The sequence below is a fragment of the Portunus trituberculatus genome, chromosome 47 (assembly GCF_017591435.1).
Source record: "Portunus trituberculatus isolate SZX2019 chromosome 47, ASM1759143v1, whole genome shotgun sequence".
In the NCBI taxonomy this organism is placed as follows: Eukaryota; Metazoa; Arthropoda; class Malacostraca; order Decapoda; family Portunidae; genus Portunus; species Portunus trituberculatus.
This window is the reverse complement of record NC_059301.1, coordinates 13,897,926-13,919,213: the sequence shown is the minus strand read 5'-3', so window position 1 is coordinate 13,919,213 and position 21,288 is coordinate 13,897,926. Positions and strand designations below refer to the sequence as shown.

The 21,288-nt window shown below is 39.6% G+C and overlaps 1 protein-coding gene across 7 annotated transcripts; it reads right to left on the bottom strand.

The window, feature by feature from the left end:
- Positions 1 to 1,230: 1,230 nt before the first annotated feature.
- Positions 1,231 to 20,101, bottom strand: LOC123520455 (nucleoside diphosphate-linked moiety X motif 19-like). 7 transcript variants are annotated; one of them, XR_006679257.1, is made up of 11 exons: positions 14,482 to 14,696; positions 13,611 to 13,685; positions 12,967 to 13,048; positions 12,474 to 12,567; positions 11,263 to 11,458; positions 9,447 to 9,626; positions 7,974 to 8,181; positions 7,737 to 7,876; positions 2,462 to 2,635; positions 2,212 to 2,323; positions 1,231 to 1,730 (listed from the first exon to the last, which is right to left on the bottom strand). XR_006679257.1 is itself a non-coding variant. In XM_045282692.1 (11 exons), the coding sequence occupies exons 3-10, from the start codon at positions 13,680 to 13,682 to the stop codon at positions 5,483 to 5,485; spliced, it is 1,179 nt and encodes a 392-aa protein (XP_045138627.1). In that variant the 5' UTR covers positions 13,683 to 13,685; positions 14,946 to 15,041; positions 19,870 to 20,101; the 3' UTR covers positions 2,497 to 2,635; positions 5,464 to 5,482. The 7 variants fall into 7 exon arrangements, 4 of the variants coding, with proteins under 4 accessions (XP_045138627.1, XP_045138626.1, XP_045138630.1 ...); XR_006679258.1 differs by having other exon boundaries at positions 2,225 to 2,323; XM_045282692.1 differs by lacking the exons at positions 1,231 to 1,730; positions 2,212 to 2,323; positions 14,482 to 14,696 and adding exons at positions 5,464 to 5,689; positions 14,946 to 15,041; positions 19,870 to 20,101 and having other exon boundaries at positions 2,497 to 2,635.
- Between the last annotated feature and the right edge of the window lie 1,187 nt (positions 20,102 to 21,288).

Here is a 21,288-nt window from a genome sequence, read left to right as displayed (position 1 = left end):
TTTTGTATAGGAAAATATAATAATTTAATGATGAAAATTTTACTAAGTTTAATGATGAAAATTTATATATAATATAATAATTTAATGATGAAAATTAAATAATATAATATATTTAATGATGAAAATTTTACTATATATATATATATATATATATATATATATATATATATATATATATATATATATATATATATATATATATATATATATATATATATATATATATATATATAGACTCTTGTTTTGAAGATTGTATTGTGAAATGTTTTAAGAAATAGGTTAATTTTTTCGTCGAAAGTTATCCATAGACATTTTTGTAAGGAAAATATAATAATTTAATGATGAAAATTTTACTAAGTTTAATGATGAAAATTTTATATATAATATAATAATTTAATGATGAAAATTAAATAATATAATAATTTAATGATGAAAATTTTACTGATGAAAATTTTACTAAGTTGAAAGTTGCCCATAGAGTTTCTTGTTTTTGTAATGAAAATTGTATTTTTACTAAATTGGTAATTTTTTTATTTTTTGTTCTTGTAAAGTAAATTTTATGACGTCGAAAATTCCCCATAGGATTTTATGTGAGAATTTATATTAGGTTTTTCTTACGACTCTTTCCAGACCATGTGTATGATGTATCCACAGACCATGTAATTTTTGTGTTAAATAAAAAAGTAAGGGAGACTCTTTCATTTAATTTTAGTGTCATTATGCATCATCTCCTCGTCTCCGGAGACTCTTCCGAGTATTTATGACTTAGTAGTTTTATTAGCATTTTTGGGGATACTTTTCCTGTTTTTTGGTTTTTATTAGCATTTTTGGGGCTACTTTTCCTCCTGTTTTTTGGCTTAAATTCGCTTATGACAGCAGTTTTGGGGTACTTCTCATTTTTTGCTTACTATTCCGCTATTTTTTTTTTCGTTCAATATTTTTGCAGTTTGGCCTTGCTTTTTTGGCTGGAGGTGAAGTGAGAACTTCCATGTGTGTTTGTAATGTGTTTTTCAGTTTGTATTTCTAATTGTATAGACACGATGAACGTATTCGTAACTGAATATTACGTCTATACTTAATATATAAGGCCTCCAAAAAAGATCGTCGGAAGGCCAAAAACTGTTGTCGGATTTAGCTGTTGCGACTTGATCGTCACTTAAGCTTTCTACAGGTTACAAAAAAAAAAAAAGGAAACTTGTATAAAGGAAAACTATAAATAACAAAAGGGACTTCGTAATTATTATTTATTATGATGTATTACACCACTAGAAGCATGAGCTACACTTACAGGATAATGAAGGGATGGATTGGAAGAACGAGACTGGCCAAAGAGAACGAACACAAAATAGGCCCACTCAGTTACCAATCTCCTAATAAGAACCGATAGAAGATTTTGCGAGGATAGCAGGAAGCCACAGGCGACGACGATTGGGGTGAATGGTGGACGCCTGAGGCTGCCAGGATAGGAGGGCAAGTCGAGTGTTATGATGCTTGGGGCCGAAGGTGGAGATCAGTGCAGCGCAGTGCGGTGGGAGTGAAGCACGAGGTATTCGATTGTCTCAGGTGGTACAGGTGAGCCGTGAGTGTTGCGATCCGAGCGGAGGCGGCGTTGGGGGAGATTGGAGGTGACGCAAGGCAGAAAACATCTAAACCTCCCAGTGCAACAGTGTTTTCAGCTGCAGGATTAAGACTGGTGGCAGGACAGTGGTAGTTTGCTTCAGGCCCAACATCTGAAAATATGAATCAATCCCTTCAGTAGGAACATTTTGCGATGAATGTAGATATTAGTATCCCGACTATCTCCAACATACGCTGCTTCAAAGTTTCATAACATTTACATTAGAATTACACAGGTTAAATCCGATCTGAGCTACTGGTAGCAAATCCACCTATTAATGAATTCTATCTTGTAGCGAGTGACAGCACTACGACATGTCACCATGATACCCAGGTTCTAGGTGGCTACACTCAAGATGAGCTTGGGTGGTGATATGGGCCCTACCTAATATGGGTACCATTATAAATAAAATTGCCTGCGCCACTATTGGGCGGAAGCTGAACAGCGCTTCCCATACACTCTTCAAGAGTGCCTACAGGCGCTATAGGTCTAACCGTAAAAAAAAAAAAAGAGGTTCTCATTTTAACGTTACTAGTTCACATTCTAATCTTACTGCCGATTGCATCAAGAACAGGACACTAGTATAAACTTACAAAATTACTTCACCTGCAACAGCCCATCACCGTTGTCTACTCGGAATTTCCGTTGTTCACCTCCACCTTGACAAGAAGCACTGACCACGAAGCACGGACCACGGTACTATCTCTGAACCCAAAGAAGAAGTAAAACGTCCAAATATGTAGTGCAATCTGAATGAACACACCTCCAAACTTACACTGGAGATATTCCAAAGAAGGTCTCACAATCAGTGTTACCACCACCGCAGAACACCTCCAGACTTACCTTGGAGACATTTCAAAGGAGGTCTCACAACAATCAGTGTTACCACAACTGCAGTGCCGTCCTCGACGCGCTAAAATGGTCCTCCAGCCGCTCTGGCCTCGGTAATGTTAAGCGTTACCCGACCTCGGTAATGTTAGGCGTTACCCGACAGGTGCGTTGTTCCACACAATAGTTCTATGGAATAAAAGTTTAGCCTTATTACAACTAATAGGCATCAATTTTGAAAATGCTACAACAAAATATGCACAGATGTAAAAATACCAAGCACTAAAAAAAATATTCTTAATTCTGAACAGTAGGGTAAGACAACTATTAGTTTTGAAAGCTCTACAAAAAGACAAGCTCTACAAAAAGACAAGCTCTACAAAAAGACAAGCTCTACAAAAAGACAAGCTCTACAAAAAGACAAGCTCTACAAAAAGACAAGCTCTACAAAAAGACAGGCACTAGGAGTAAAATTAAGTACTAGAACAGAAGGGCAAGACGAGTATTTGTTTTGAAAGCTCTACAACAAAATAGGTACTAGATGTAAAAATATCAAGCACTCGAAAGAAATATACTCAATTCTGAACAATGATTGTTTATAGGTCAAGATACGTATAAGCAGAGTTCCAAGCAACAATTACAATTCCGAATACGAGATACTAGAGAAAAAGAAAATTATGGCACGTGGAAATCACTACTTCACGTTAATCACAAACCCACACCAAACTGAAGAAACCCTTTGTAGACTACCGCGCCGAAAGTGAATGCCCAAGATTAACTAACGCAGAACACCACAAACACCTTGTTCTGAAATGTACATCAACCCCCCCTTCGTAAATAAGCTTACAAAAGGGGCTTGTGAGCAGCTGTAGTCACTATCCCTGCTAAGAAGCGCCGTCACTTTAGAATAAAAAAAACAATTTTCACACTCGCATAACACGTACTAATCATGAAGCATATAGAGTATACCAGGTTACAAGAATACACAGATGTTGAAAGTGCTCTAAGTAAGACAAAATTTCCATGAACATAGCGATGCGTCTCAAGCTCTCTCATTCCTCTAAATCTAAAACAAGGCAGGACACCGATATCAAACTATCGTATCGAGCTAGAATTATCTTTCCTTCACTCCCAACGCCACAAGAATGCACTACACCAAACCCGCACGGGAAACCACCACATTATCGAGACTCCCGTGACACGACACGTCTTACCTGCAACCAGACTTCCGTGAATCTAACAGCCTTACTTCCTCACTTCTTTCCACTTCACTTTCCCCTCCTCCTCTCCCTCCCACCTCCTCCTCATTGCTTGTTGTGAAGACACTTAACTACTCGTTGTAAGCATCGTTCTATAAGTATTTTTACTTAGAATAAAACCGGTGAGTCTGAAACCATCTAACGAGACGCCCTGTCCCTCTCTCGCACTCCTTACAAGGAATGCATGCACAATTGCGTATATATTTATTTGTATTTTACTTTTTTTCCAATTTGTATATTGCCAGTGTTTAGGAAAGTAAAGATTATTATCTAAGGTAAAAGATGAGACAAATAACGTAGACGCAAGACGTTTTGATAAACACTTGCTTAAAAGAACAGGAAAAAAAATCAAAACAATAAAAGGGAAACGTAACGTACTATTCTGACATTCTAAAGCACGCATTTCACTGAAATGACCGTACAATAACTGACTATCATGTGCACATATATATATATATATATATATATATATATATATATATATATATATATATATATATATATATATATATATATATATATATATATATATATATATATATATATATATCTTTATTATTACTAATAGTAGTAGTAGTAGTAGTAGTAGTAGTGTTATTATTGCTATCACTATTATAATAATAATAATAATAATAATAATAATAATAATAATAATAATAATAATTATTATTATTATTATCATTATTATTATTACTATTATTATTATTATTATTATTACTATTATCATCATTATTATTATTTTGACATAGCACAAACATATTATTTCAAAATCTCTCAGTATTTTTTTTATGATAATGAAATAAAGAAGTGATTGCTTGAATGCTATGGTTTGAAAAGGCTATTTCAGCGAGGAGGGTGCTAGATGGTAGCTGTCATCAGGCACCAACGAGTGTTAAGACAGATGGATACTTGCTCATGAATCAATTTCATGGTGTACTTTTTGAACATTTATTTTGGGGCCAGACAACTTCATGGCTCCTTTATATTTTCATCACACCCCCTTCAGGGAACACCCTCTGGCCCAAGCCATTCAACTGACAACCTCGTCAAGTTCACATGCAAGCCATCAAGAAGGACGCGGCACAGCGGCAGCAGTGCTTCATTTAGTGGTTCACGAGGTTTTAAGTAGCCATGACGTGGAACGGTGGAAGTGATTCGTCTAAAGTCTAAACAATGTATTTGCAAATGTATTGTGCTGTTGATAAGGCTTTCAATGCATGGTTTGCTTAACGTCCGGTCTGGAGACTAACGTGCCATATGAAAACAAATAAATAAATAATAAAAATGATAGTTCAAGGAAATTCCATCGTTTTTATATCCTGTACGACGCAATGAAGTGGTTGGTTGTCTTTCACATTGCCTCTCAAGCAGCAATGAGAGCAAACAGACAGGCTACGCGGTAAGAGTTCCATGGAGTGTTTGTTTCAAGTGCCGCGTTAATATACATATATTTGAAGGAGTAGCAACTATCTCTCAATATCATGCCGGTTCTAAATCCTTATACGCTTAATATCCCTCATTTCTCCTTCCTTATTGTTTGAGAGAGAGAGAGAGAGAGAGAGAGAGAGAGAAATTTTACATGATTTGATAAATCTATTGTGCCGTACATCAGTCAAATATAAATAAAATAGACATTGAATTTGAATTTAATAAGATACTGTTTATGGCACGCATGCACGCGCGCACACACACACACACACACACACACACACACTAATCACAAGACAAGCAAACGATGCCACGCATAGGTTTACTTACCGTGACGGCCTTGCTTATGCTATGCGGCTGGCGCGCCCCGTGGCTTCACGCAGGACACACGTGCCGCCGCGGGTTGTTGAAAGTGTTGAGTCGTAGTGGAAAGAGCCCATGGATAGGGAGGGGAAGCTGAGGGCAGAATGAATGGCACTCTCACTGGGAGTGAGGTGGGAGTCAAGCTTTCCGGGAGGTCGGTGATGGAGCCCCTTGCCAATCTCACGCCGTGGTCCTGCACGTGGGCAAGAATTACTCCGGGGGAGGGTGGCGCAAGATGGGAAGAACAATGCATGTGGCCTGACAAGTGGCGGCTATGGGCCAGGAGGGGAGGAAGGCGGCAACCGCAATCACCACTACCACCACCACTTGTCACACATCATAGTATGCGTCTCGTCGCTTATCTATCTGTAATATCAATAATATTACACCAGTTTTCACTGTCTCTATTTTTTATTTCCTTCATCCCTGCTTTGTCTTTCACATGAGAGAGAGAGAGAGAGAGAGAGTCACGCTCACCCATGCACAACTGCCAGTTCCTGTACGCACTTCATCACACCTTCAACACGGTCTCTCCTCGTTGCGTGAGAGGCAATGTGAAGGACAACCACCTCATTATGTTGTTCAGAAAATTAAAACGATAGTCTTGAGAGAATATGGACAGGCACATTTAGTGGTGAACGACGAAGAGTAAAATGGAAACCAGTTATTGATTGAGATCTAAATTGGAATCTTCTAAGTAGGTTCACTAGAAATCTTACAGTACAAGTGATGTTTATTAGTTGGCTATAAAGATGTCAAAAGATTCTCTATTTTGTTCTTTCTGTAATTTTTTTTTTCCCATTAGCTGATCACTTTATCTCTGGAGCCTAGGAAGTGAATTTTCAATATAACTTTGTACAATTTTGTACAAATTCCAATATATCTTTTTAGATTTCTTCCAGTCTCCTTTGTATATAGGTAGTGCTGATATACGAGTATATATATATATATATATATATATATATATATATATATATATATATATATATATATATATATATATATATATATATATATATATATATATATATATATATATATATATATATATATATATATATATATATATATATATATATATATATATATATATATATATATATATATATATATATATGGGGGTGATTGGAGTGCATGCATCTAGGCTAAGCTAGTCTTATGCCCCTTACAGCCTCTGCCTCCTAACTGCTTGCATGCTACCTTCCCGCAGTCCCCCCCATTTCCACAGAATGCATGCAAGTGACCGAGTGGTCTGACGGTATATTCAGACTCCCTCCCCCTGCTGCCTTGTAGGGTACGCCTTTTTAGGCAAAGGCTAGGAGAAGGAAAACTTCAAATCCAAACCCCCTGCTGCCTTGTAGGGTGTGCCTCTTCAGGCAAAGGCTAGGAGAAGGAAGACTCCAAAATCAAACCAACAAGACCCCAACGACGAAGCTATCCAGCGCCGGTGGAAGAGGGCAGCGCCTGGCGGGCAGGCGACAAGGCAGGCCTTGACACATCAAGTACTCGGCAGCCAGATGCAACCAACATTGTAGAAGCTGCCTGTCTCATCTGTCTTGAGCCGCAGTGGAAACGATGTGGGCCAAGTGTGTGTGCGGCGTCGTCAGCCACGACCACCCAAAACAATATACTCAGCGACTGGCATTCTGTCGTTTCCTCCACCTCTCTTTAGGAGACGTTTGACTAACGACAGGACCCAGTACTCGGACACGAGTGGGAGTCGACGATATATATATATATATATATATATATATATATATATATATATATATATATATATATATATATATTAGATAGATAGATATAGATATATAGACAGATAGATAGATAGATATAGATATTTTTTCCCTATTTGTGAATAAGTACAAGACTGAAGAAGTCTTAATTTATTAAAATATTTCATATACTATATTATATATTTGATTGTTAAAATATGGACAATTTATTAAAATATGCACAATTCTGGAGGCTGAAGAACTTCTTATATACACTCTAAATGAGAAACTACAGAATAGTTAAACTGTTTTATTAGATAAGGTGGAATCAAAAGCTTTTCATCTTATCAATTCCTCTCCCCTGACTGACAGTCTTCAGCCTCTTTCTCACCAATGCAATGATGTATCTCTTGTTATCTTATATTGCTATTTGTCCATGTGGGAAAATTTACATCATTTCAAAGTTGACATCATTCCCATTGCTTTTTTGACAGATATATGTCCATATTTTGGAGCAACATTTACCAATAATTTCAAGTTGTGCTTTTTCAATTCCATTCGATGATGATTCTGAGCAAGGCCTCTCAGTTCCTCCACAGTCTCCTGCACCACAAGCTGTGCCTGCTCCCCTGTATAGTCTGGCTCTTCAGGATACAGATCATCTCCTGGAAAAAAAGATATTAATCCAAGAAATGTTATTCTTTAAAATATCAACAACAAATTTCTTACAATCTAAGTAGTGCCATGGTATCCAGTGCTCACCTGCCAAGCAAAGGACTGTTCCATTCTTGGCAACAATTCTGACAGGAAAATAATGATCCATGCCATTTTTTCCTCGCTCACGTGCAAACTCCTCCAGCTCCTCATAAGAGTCAATACTAAGCAGACGACTCACTTCATAGACCTGAGGTGGTGGAAGCTGGACAGCTCCAGTGCGCCACTGTTTCACCATTTCTAAAGGCGACACCACCTGCAAAATTTTTAATGTAAATTAACAGTTAAACAGAGAAACCTATATCACATCCTGTTTTCTACATTGAACATCCTCAGTCTATTTTGTACTCATAATCTAAATTAGAAACTACACATCTCATCTAGCAAAAACTACTATGAAGTTAGGCTAGTGTTTTCCAATTTGTGGTATGCAAAGGTCTTCCAGGTGGTAGATGAGCACTTTTGGGATCATATTTGATTTTAAGTTAAACTAAATTAATTAATTTCTCAAAAAAAAATTATTATTGCCTTACACAAGATAATTTGACATTGATCAGCTCGTGGAGAAGAAACAGATGCATCCCCTGCATTGAATTGAGTTGTGTTAATATATTTGTGTATTTTACTTCTGGATAAATTGATATCTGCTGGAAATGAAATTTTCTGGAACCAAGTGGACTGTACGGGACCTCTGAGTGGTACTTGCTCAGGGAAAGTTTGGGAATCACTGGCATAGACGGTCTCTGCACTATCTCCTCTCGCCAACCCAGATATTTACAAGACTATATTCTTCTCACTCTGTATCTTGTCCTTATCAAGTGCTACTGACTTGCTTTTGTGTTTAAATCATAAGACATTTAGTGAAGATGGTGAAGGATGGGGTTTGTGTACTCAAAGAAAATACAGTTTGTGTGTTGGTAAAGAAACAAAAAAGCTCTGCAAAATATATGTTTTCCAGCAAACATGAGTAGCCAGTAGCAGGCCAGTGTTGATCAAACTTGATCCCCTGATGTATGCAACCTAGATGGTGCTTTCTACTGTACATACTTCAACCTAGCAATCATGAACAGAGGTTAGGCAACCTTACCAAACCTTGCCCAAGACAGTATAGGTACATTACCGATACACATTTTGCCACGAACAATTCAGTCATGTCCAGCACTTCCACTTCCACGAATGCTTCATGCCAAGGATGCTACACAAGTCACATGTTACATGCTCCATACACACCCATCCCTTCCCCACTCTTGTACCCCCATTCCCTTCCCAGACCTCGTGCCATGACCACCTCCCTACCACTCATGGAGACACCGACCACCACCATCATCATATAATCATGACAAAATATTGCAGTCACTGAGAAAAGTAACTCTCTCTCTCTCTCTCTCTCTCTCTCTCTCTCTCTCTCTCTCTCTCAGGTGCATAACAGACACCCACCTGCACCATTGCTGTTGACCTCAATGAATGTGGGCAAGTACTTACCTATACTATAGAGATCAAATCAGCAGTAATGAAACCTACCTTAATATCAACAACTTCTTTGTCATCAGCAAAAATTTGCGGTATTTTTTCCATGAAGGTTATGAAGAAAGCAGTGTCAAATCTCCGACTGGCAAAGTGTGTTGGTGTGAGCCATGATATCCACTCATGCAGATCCCAGAGGCCAGGACACCCACCCAGCTCTTGGAACATCACAACAAACTGCAACAAAATACTGTCAGCAAAATTTGGTGGTTCAAAATCATTAAGAACATAATGGTATGGATAAGGATCCAAAATCAAAGAAATAACTACAAATTTCACAAGCATATTTCTTTAAACAATTCAAAATAAGAAACTGATATTATGAGTATTCAGCCTTTACATACTGTTAGGAACTTCACCTACTGTTGTTGGAATCCCAACTCAGTCATTAAGAATGATAAATGTGTAGACTTTTTTTCAATCTAAAAGGTTAAATAAAAAGTAACAGTCTACGAGAGAAATAAAAAAAGGTTACTCCACATCTCAATACAAATATTCACCTAGAAAGAAGTAAGTAAGGGATACAAGCCAAGGGATTGTGACTTTGTTGTTCTGGTGTGTGGTGTATGAGTGGTCTCAGTCCTATCCAAAGATTGGTTGGTCACTATGAGGTCTGAGCTCTTTCTGTAGGGAAACAGATGGGTGACTGACCAGCAGGTAACTGTAGATAGGTAGGTAGCCTGTATTGCTGCAAGCTGATGTAAGAATGACTTCCTTCTATGCCACACAAAGTAATCCACAACAAACCACTGACCCTGAAGCAGGGTTGGAAAAAATCATGATTTAAAAAAAATATATATATATATATATATATATATATATATATATATATATATATATATATATATATATATATATATATATATTAAATTGGATTTTTTTTTATTCAAATAGATTTTTTTTATTTAAATGATTTTTCTACTTGAATCGCTTCACGATGTCCACATTATTTTTTTTTTGTACTGTGATGGCATTTTGTATTAAACACTTTATGTTATTATGGAAGCATAGTTTAAAGCTGCTTTTACACATTACCCAAGTTAAAAAGAATTTTTAATTTCAAAACTTCAAAAGCATCATTATACCACATTAGTCCATTAATTATAGTTGATTCATATGTGAAATTATTTACACTTTGTTATAAGTACAGAAAACACAAGAATTTCAATGAGAAAATATGAAAGAAACCAATGTTTCTATTAGACAAATGTAATAAAGAGAATAAATTAATTGTTTGAGAACAAAAGTTGGGATTTCATTATTTCTTGTAATAGTGTACTTGACATCCCATACACAGTACTGGTGAAAAGTTGCCAACTTGTGTATTTATTGGCAGACTTGGTAATTTCATTTGGACCATATTCTAGAACAGTATTTATAGATTAATTAAAATGATGTTAATGTTAACTGAAAAACAATATATATCAGGTAATTGTATAAAGATCATATTTTCTCTTTGATATGCTTTCAACATTGCTTTGTAAGAGAAGGCATGACAATAATTCATTGGTGTCTGAGTGTACCCTGATTTGTACAGGAACAGTACAGATCCAGGACCAGTATAAGTGGTTCATCCCATTTTCCTTTTAATGCAATCACTACTTTTTATATAGTGTGTTAATAAATTTAATTATTTGACATAGTATGGGTATTTTGATTTAAATCAAGATTTTTTTATTCTGATTTAAATCAATTTAAATCACTTGATTTAAATTATTAGATTTAAATCATTCCAACCCTGCCCTGAAATGATTGCTGACTGATTCCAGACAGGTCTTACCAACAGCATTTTCACTGATTTATCTTATCTTACCTGTGAAGCATCCTGGTGCACAATTTGCTGCCATTTTGTGAGTTCTGGCTTGTCCAGGCTTTTGAAGGGGAAGTGATGTGCAATTAAAAGGCCACATTCCTCAAAGGCCTCCCTTATGGCTCCTATCCTGAAGCCAATCTCAGGTGTGATGGAGTATGTCTTGTTGGAAAATATCATAGGTGATGGTGCATTGGTTCTGTTAAAATAAGCAATGCATAAGTACTGAGAGCTCAACAACATAAACACAAGGATATCCCTTTCAATGAATATGATCATCCTACGAAATGACCTGGAAACTACTGATATGAAATAACTCATAATACAGGTATTTTTCGATTCATGCATGTACATTATGCAATTTTGAAATAACACGAGGTAAAAAATCTTGTCATTTTTTCAAATTATACGGATTGTAAAAGAAATCAAGTTGCTTGGCTGGTTTAGTTCCATCATGAGGTGTCACCAGGTGTTTCCCAGCCAACACGCTGTCCATTGCACAGTGCCCAAAAACTTTGGCTTTAAATTTTATAATGATTATATACATCTATATGGGATAACAAAAATATTTCAAATGTTTCACTGTTACCCACGCATCGATAGTGTTGACATCTCTCTCTACTTTCCTCTCTTATTGCCTCACCAAACATATCTTACATATTCACAACTCATATCATTCAACTTGAGGCAGGTTCACACATGCCAATATGCAGGTGGCAATGCTACTCACTAGAGTTATTGGGTAGATTTTGGTGCCTAGCGGGTGGAGCTGCTACCAGCAAAACAAGACTGACATGTTGGTCTTGTCCAGCTGCTAACAGCATTGTTTACATTGTGATATCACAGAAAATGGTTTTAACATGTGGTGTCCAGAGGCAGATAAGATTGTCAGCTGAATCCATTGCTCCAGACTTGGAACATTACGTGATCCCTTCAGGAACGTATCTCTCACATCAATCGAGAAATACCTGTATTCACTTTTCACAAAAATGCTTTTTCTAGAAACTCAAATTAACCTATAACATAACCAGAGGCATTACACACCATTACAATAAAAATGAATCCTTTAACCTATCAAAAACAAAATGTATTTCTGAAGGCTTAATATTTCCCTTGAGAAGTAAAATCTCTACAGTGTGGTCTCCATGGATGCAGATCTGTTTCATTATACTGACACCTATCACAAAAGAAACAACTAATATAATGGAACATACCTTAAGTCTTTGAGCAGACCGAATGGTTCATATCCACACTTTTTGAACACATCAAACCATTCCTCAGAGAAATCTGCAGGTTCACTCACTCCTCCTGAACAAGTGCAGAGAACAAGGGACTTGGGAACTTATAATCAAATTAGGTAAAACGATATTCAGATGGTGGGTAGCTAAATTTTTAACATGTTTTTCTTCTTTTTTATGCTTATTCAATATACTTTAACTTTTTTCCAATTTTACAAGGTAAGATGATGTTCAGCATGACACTACAATAGCTCATAAGGCAATGGACATGGTAACAAGAAATATTTAAAAATAACATTTTTCTAATATCAAGATAATTTAGAGATGTGATTTGTAGTTCATATTCATAAAATCTATAATTCTACAAACTATGAGTGCATTATGAAAAAAAAAAAAAATCAACATTCCAAGAGAGCTACAACCTTTCAGGCCAGAGTTAGTGATAATTAGCAATGACTCAGTGACTTACCTGGAAACACATACGAGTTTGGCATGAAAGAACTCCTTTCATTGCGTTTCAAAAAGAGAACCTTGTAGTCTTGCTTGGGAATCTGAAAAAATTTTTAAATCTTATAATTTCCTTTGCTTATTACAAATCAAGTCAAATAAATATATTGAAGCATAGAAGAACAATGCAAAATACATCCTTTTCCACTCCATTCACCTATATCAATTAAAGAAGTTATAACAAGGAAGTGAAAGTCATGGCTCAGGGTAAAGTCAAGGTTGTCTCATGCTGACTACTCTGTGGACTTGCTTTAAAGTCCCTTGTATAATCTAACTTCACTTACCATCAAAATATGAAAATTTTTTCACCAGTTGAAGGCAAGACTTGAAAAGTATTACAGTCATTGAAATTACAAAAAACTGAGTTAATCTTTGCTCTACTTCTATTTTTTCTTAGGTTAGACTGGGAACTCATTGAACACCCTTTTTGGTTTAGCTTGCCTAAGGGATTTGCTAAAACAGATTCCATTCCATATGATATCATTCTTTTATATTAGAACAAACTCTTCCTTTCTTAAGACAATGGCCCTGAAATAGCTTTAAGTGAGCCAGTATGCATTATTAAGTCATATACAAGCATATGAAGACAGGAAGCCAAATCCAAACCTTAGAATTCACACTGGCTGCACGTCCCACCACCATGAGTGAGGCTGCCTCTCGCCATAACCTTCCAGCCATGGTCTGTGGTAAAAATACATACATAAACGTAAGTTATATGTACATGATATGTTAACAGATTCCAGTCATGTTCATTCAGCTTCTACTAGCAGGGAGATTTTGATTAAAATCATGAAAATGCATATAATTTAGTGATGGGTTTCTTAAGTGCCAAAAGGTCAACCAAATCTGCCATTACATGTAGTACTTATATATATATATATATATATATATATATATATATATATATATATATATATATATATATATATATATATATATATATATATATATATATATATATATATATATATATATATATATATATATATATATATATATATATATATATATATATATATATATATATATATATATATATATATATATATATATATATATATATATATATATTATTACATAAGTAAGAGATGCACTGAAAGAGGACAACAAAACAAAAATGCATGTTTAACTTTGCTAAATCATGTTCCACTCAATACAATATATCTTTTATCATAGAACAAACACTTCCTTCCTTAAGTTCAAGTTTCTATAGCTTGAAGTGAACCAATATGCATCATTAATAACTAAAGAGAGGAAACCAAACACATCCATGTTCCTGTCCTAAACCTGGCACTGTCCTTCTGCTCTTTCCGACTGCTGTCCTTGTCTTTCCTTCTGTTATCCTGACTCTTGCCACTCTAGACCTTCCCATTACTGCCCTCCTGCTCCTGCATCCTACAAGCACAACCCACAGACTGCCTAGTGGCCACAGGGCACAAGCCTCTCCTCATCTCCTCACAGTGCTAGTCCTGCTCACCTTCATCGGTCCCTGTCTCATCCTTCCTTCCAGTCCTCACATTGTATGTGTGAACCAAGATGGGAGTTCCTGTGGCTTGTCCTATACTTTGGTGAAGGGCACCCCACCTCCCTCTCCTGGCAGACCTGGCCTCACTCCCTAAGGTGTCCTCCCTGGCGTCCGTCTTGGAGTCTTCCACTTCACTCCACACAGTGAGGGACTCCCATTCTTCTTTCACCCTTGAGAAACACCCACTGCACACCAACGAAATGTTTCTGTTCTTGAGAATCTTCACTTGCTGTAGCTCCACACATAACACACTTATGGTACCTTTCACATGCTGTTCCTCTGCACCAACGTGTTACCTCCCTCCTGTACTTCTCACAGTTACTCTCCAACATTTTTACTTTAAATGGAGCTACCGCACAACCCATACAATCCAATAACATAAAAAATGTTTAAGAGCTGGCGTTTCTAATACTCACTCACACGCCGCCGTGGCTTGAGCTTGAGCTTGAGTTGGGAGTCACCCAGCACTTGCTGTCGGTGTAGCCTTTGGATCGGCGTTCTCCCATACACACCTGGAAATGGAAGAGCGGGGCAGGAAGTCTGAAGCATTAAAGCTTTCCCTCCCTCCCCCCTCCCTCATCATTCATCACATTCACACCTGTTCCCCATCCCCATCCCTGTCCCTGAGGGGTCCCTGCCTTTCAATCATTCTCATACGTTCCCTCCAGGCACTCTCTAAGAAATCTTTCACACCTCAATCACCCGACCATTTACCTGTCTCTCAACACACAGCCCCAGCAGGTACTCCATCCATTCCCTAGCATTCTCTCTCTCATCTCACTACATGCTTCTACTCCTATCTCTTCTGTCACTACACCTAACATCCTGTCTCTTGCACACCCATACCCCTCACACTCCAGCATCAAATGTTCTACTGTCTCATCCACACCCTCTCGCATACCTCACACACCTTGCTTCCTCCATTCTTCCACCTATACACCCTGCTGTTCACCTCCAGGGACTTGGTCCTGGCTCTGAACAGCAGTTCCCCCTGCAGCTCCCATCATAAAAACTTTCACACCTAGGCCGGTCCTTTCTCCGATACCATTCTAGCGTTGTCTTCTCACTCATCCCCCTCCTCCACTCTGCTTTTCCTTTCTCTTCCACACGCCTATTGATTTCTCTCTTACTCGCATCTACACTTCCATGTCCTATGGCTCTTCTAACAAGCATTCCTATTTCACCCACCCAAATTTCTATATTAAACGACTCCTGTGCCCACTGTCCATACACGTTCCATTCGTACACCTTTTTTGCCCATTTACTCCCATCCATCCTCTGCAGTCTAACCCTATACCTCAACACTGCCTTAGCTAACCTTTCCTAAATGTACTCCATCCCATATCTCCTCTGATCGCCTCCACTGCCACATACCTGTTGGCACCTAACGCTATCCTGCCTGTCATGTTCTGCAGAACCTCTAGCCTATTCAGGTCTTTCCTAGTCCACACTGTTGTTTCTAAACCATACATGATGCTGGGGATAGCTACTCCCTTCCATAGTCCTCTAACTACCTCATACTTATTTGCCCTGCACCGTGCTACACTACCTAGCCTCCCCACCCATTGGTTAGTCCGTGCTATTCTTTCCTGCTTGGTCCTTTCACACCCTCTTTCATCCACCCAAATACCCAGATACTTGTACTCCTTTGTTCTTCCTATTTCCTCCCACCCAGCATCCATGTCCTGTTCCTGTCTAATGCATCCCCATTTACTACTAATACTTTACTCTTCTCCCTGCTGAATCTAACGTCAAAATCCCTTCCATACTCACTCACAGCATTCAGCATTTCCTGCAGCTCTGCATGGTGCTCACTAAGGACCACCACATCATCTGCATACAGGAGAATGCTCAGCACATCATTCCCCACTTTCACTCCTAATCCTGTTCGCCTCACTCGCTGCCATCTCCTCCACATATAGGCCAAATAGTAAAGGGGAAAGAACACAGCCTTGTCTCACTCCTCTCTCATTACTCACCCATCCAGTCACCAGATCCCCCATACTAAACACCGCTCTTGTATTCTCATACATACTCCTAATGATTCTCACTATCTTCTCACTCACCCCAACTTTTCTAATACCTTGCACAGCATTCTCCTATCTACTCTATCATAAGCCTTCTCTATGTCTAGAAAAGCTAAATACTTCTTCCTACCGTCCTTTCTCGCTCTCCCTATCACTTCATTTACTACATACATGTTATCCTCACCTCTTCTATCCTTCCTAAACCCATTCTGTTCCTCACCCATTACCCTATTTCTTTCTATCACTTCACTCAGTCTTTCATTCAACACACCACAGAATATCTTACACACTGAATCACACACTGCTATTGGTCTATAGTTCCTAATTTCCTTCCTACTTTTACTACCTCCTTTATGAATAAGTGTCACTCTACTTTCATTCCAGGTTGCAGGCACTCTTTCATCCCTCCAAATCCTTCCAAACAACTCATGCAGCCCCTTAATCACTCCTCGACCACCCTCTCTGTAAAATTCATTCAGAATCCCATCGATACCCAGAACCTTACCTCTCTTTAGTTTCTTTACATACCTCTCAATTTCCTCCATACTGATCTCTTCATTCATTCCTTCCTCTATTTTCCTATCTAGGGTGATGTTTCCTAAGTTCCTAGCTGGTTCATTCACTCCTCCAATAGTTTTCCAGTACTCTTCTATCTCTCTAATCATTTCCTCCCTTTCCCTAATTCTCCTTCCATTCACTACTAACTCTTCTACATGGTCTACTTTATTACCTTCCTCTGCTCTTAAAAATTTATACCATTCCCTACCTCCTTCTTCACCCTTTCTCCTAAGTTCCTCAATAATTTTCCTCTCCTCATTCCCTCTGGCCCTCCTGATTAATGCCTTCACCTCTTGCTGCTTACTCCTATACTCTTCCCACACTCTATCATACTTTATTCTCTCTACCTCACTGTTCTGTCTGTAACTTCTAAGGCTCCTACATTTCCTATTCAGTTGCCTTCTTTCCTTCCTCGCCCTGTCTATCTCTTTGTTCCACCACCTCTTCCTTTTCCTTTCCCTCCCTTTACCTCTTGGTTCTGTCCTACCAATACTCTCCTCTGCAGCTATGGTTAGTTTCCTAACTAAACCCCTATTACACTCCTCTCTGTATGTGGCCCATTCTCACCAGTCTTCCATTCCATCTTCTCTATTGCTTCTCTAAAACTATCCCAGTCTGCCTCTCTAACTTTCCACCTTCCCTTCCCCTGTGTAGTCACTTTCACCTTCTCCTTCACACACTCATACTCCAATACCATAACATTATGGTCACTCGCTACATCAATCTTTCTCTCCTCATCCACCCCACATGCCTTTCACTCGTTCCCTCGCTTTGTCGTTAACCACCATGTAGTCAATGACAGATTCACTTTCCTTTCCACACCATGTCACTCTACCCTCTGCCATGGTCACATTCAAAATCTCAAGCTCATTCATCTCCACAAAATCTAATAGCAATTGTCCATTCCCATTTACTTCCTCACCCAATACTCCTATATGACCATTCATGTCCCCCATCACAATTACTCTTTCATTCTTATTCTCTTGTACCAGCCTTTCAATAATCCTATATTTTCTTTCATTCTCAGCTCTCGCTTCTGCTCTTTCAACGGTCATGTAGCACACAATTAATATTATTTTCTCTCTGTCCCTACCTACCTTATACTCTAATCTCACTGCCATAACATCCTCACTCATCTCACACTCCCTTACGTCTATCTCCTCTATGTCCACGCCTGCATCTAATCTTACCATTACTCCAACCCCTCCCCCCTTCCTCTGCTGCTTACTCCTACCTTTACCTATCATTCTAAAACTCTCTGACTCCAGTTCTACTCTCTCTCTTAGCTGGGTTTCAGTTACACAGACTACCTCTACATTCCATACATTCATTTCCTGCTGAGGTCTTCCATTTTTCCAACATCCCATCCTCTCACATTCACACATCCTATCCTCAGACACCCTTTCTCTCTCGTCAGTCACTCCCTTTCACACTCCTGCCTCTTTTCCCTCATCTCACACAATCTCTCTGTCGCAGTCACCCATTCAAGAAACCTTCTGCACATCCTCCTGTCCCCCTCACTATTCAGGTGTATACCGTCCCTGTCATACACTCCTGGTGGCAGGGCACCGTCCAAGTCTAGGAAGCTGACGCCGTAGTCCCTTCCTCTTGCTACATTCTATCTTGAGGTCTAGCACCTCCTGTCTCAGCAGCCTATTGGTTTCCTTCCTCAATTCCTCATATCCTCCGCTCTCCTTCGGCCTACCCAACACCCCAACCACTGCCACTCGCACCTTCTTCTCCCTCTTTACCTCCCTCACACACTCCATCACCTTCCTAACTGTCTGCTCCGGCCCCAGCTGCCTGAGGCCGTTGCCACCTCCCTGGAGTATGAGCATGCCTTCCTGCAGGCCTCTCATATTCTCCCTAGCTGCCTCTACCACCTCCTCTACACTTTCCCACTCAAGCTCACCAGCTTGCTCTTCTCCCCCCCTCATGGCCATGTACATGTGGGCCCTCTTCACCATACTATCCCCCACACACACTATGGGCCACTTTGTCTTTCCACCCTGGGGTACCCTTCAGGGAGGAGCCACCACAGCAGCCCTCTCCTTGGCAGCAGGATGGGCCTCAGCACCCCTTGCCTCCGCCACTACTGCCACCTCTGGGTCTTGCCCAGCAGGAGGGGTAGGTGAAGCCCCATCCCTAACCCTGATGGAGTCTGCTGTGGCCACTGCCCCAGGCTTGGCTGGGGCAGGCAGCATACCCTTAGCTACACTAGCATACTCCTTGGCCTTCCCAGCACCCTCTGTCCTTCCCTTAACTGACTCTTCCTCAGGTTCCTAACTTCTTCCCTCAAGGACCTATTTTCCCTCTCCACCGCACCAAGACTCTCTATTAGCCCCTTAATCTCGCTGTCTAGCCTGTGCTGTTCCTTCACCATGGTCTCTCTCTCCTCCCGCATCCTCCTCACCGTCTCCGCATATTTTTCGCCTGGGCGATGCACTTAGTGTACACCCAAGGCTTCTGTAGTTCCCTATACAACCCATCTCCCACCTTTTCGCATTGGGCATGTAGCCACATTTGGCACAGGTCGCATTGCAGACCATTATCCCTGTCCTCCACCTCCTGGCTACATACCCCACACAGAACCTCACTACTTTGTTCTGCACATCTCCCACATTTCTCCTCGGTATTAACCTTGCCAGTGAAGTTGCACTCCTTGCAAGTCTTTTTCCTGACAGACTTCATTATAAAAACACAAAAATAACAAAATGGTACAAAAATAACCAAGGGGGACGGACAATACACTCACCCTGTTCACCTCTGTGAGAGTTGTTGTTGTTGTTGTTGTTTTCGGGCTTCGACGATCCCACAGATAGTCACATCACATCACCGGAGTGTTTCTTTCTTTTCCACGGCTCTCTCTTCCTGATCTTGCCAGCATTCTCAGCTCCTTACTAGCTCAAGAAAGAATATGAACTTATATAAGACAATAAAGGAACATTTCGATCTAGATTGTACTGTACGACAAACATGATATCAAGGGGATCGATGGAGGCAGAGAGGCAGTGAAGCACTTTTAGAGAGAGATATGTGAAAGCGACCCTAAGGTATAAGGCTAGGTTAGAACGAATGAATGATGCAAGGATAGTGAGAAAAGTATTTCTGTGGAATGTCAGGCTGGTAGCAAAGAGTGGGTTAGTAAGTAGTTGGGTTTTTCAACAGGTAGAAGGAAGACATTTAGAGAGAGACTGGAGTATGATTGTTAGAAATGGAGAAGGTAGAGAATGGGATGTAAGGAAGTGGAAGAGTGAGATAGACAGAGTAGTGAAAGGTGTGGGACTGGATGACTGGAGAAATAGGATGGAGCAAAAGAGTACCTTGGTATGGTATAGAGAGAAAGAGGCCCCAATGTATGAAAAGTGGTATGAGGGAAGCCTGGGTGGTGATCTTCTCTTCCGAGCTAGGGCACAGTGCATGGATGTGAATGCAAGGAATTATAGATGGTCTGAGTCCCGCAGCAAAGTGTGCCAGATGTGTGACTTGGGAGAGGATGAGACAGTGGAACATGTGGTGCTGGAGTGTGTGAAGTATGCCAGAGACAGGTATGAGATGATGCAAGTGGTGCTGAGTGAGCTGGGGCATGACAGAGTGGAGATGACAGGAAGGGAATGGATGGTGTTGCTGCTGGGACTGTGTGGGGAGATGAATGAAAGGATGATTGAGGCTGTGAAAGAGTTCCTGGAGAGAATGTGGCGTGCCAGATGCAGGAACTAGTGGTGTGAAAGATGGTGATTGCCCTCTTTGTTGTCTGGTGTTCTTTATGTTCCCTACAGGAGCTGCCGATACAAAGGCCTGACCCAGAAGAAATTCTGCGTCACCTGTACCATCAAGATCAAGATCAAAAATGGCTCAACAGCAGTGACCCAGTGGGTGGCGGAAGATGGTAATGCTGCTCTCCGGTGGTGAAGTACTCTACCATGCCCACTGTACTAAAGAAATAAAGAAGAAAAGAAGAAACAGCAACACAAACAAATTATAAACAATACCAATCTCTCTCTCTCTCTCTCTCTCTCTCTCTCTCTCTCTCTCTCTCTCTCTCTCTCCTAAGTAAGAAATCCTGAAAACGGCGCCGAGAGATGTATAACCTTACGAGGGAAATGAAGGAAGCGTGTGGGGAAGGTAATGCGGGGTTTCCAGAGGGAGGGTTGGGGGTGTCCACGGGTGTCCA

Excerpts from the sequence above, each read along its gene's own strand:
- LOC123520455 (XM_045282691.1), bottom strand. The coding sequence starts at position 14,502 with ATGAGACAGGGACCGATGAAG. Across the intron at positions 12,568-12,966 it reads AAACTCGTATGTGTTTCCAG|GAGGAGTGAGTGAACCTGCA; the intron begins GTAAGTCACTGA and ends GCACTTGTTCAG. Across the intron at positions 8,182-9,446 it reads AAGAAGTTGTTGATATTAAG|GTGGTGTCGCCTTTAGAAAT; the intron begins GTAGGTTTCATT and ends AAAATTTTGCAG.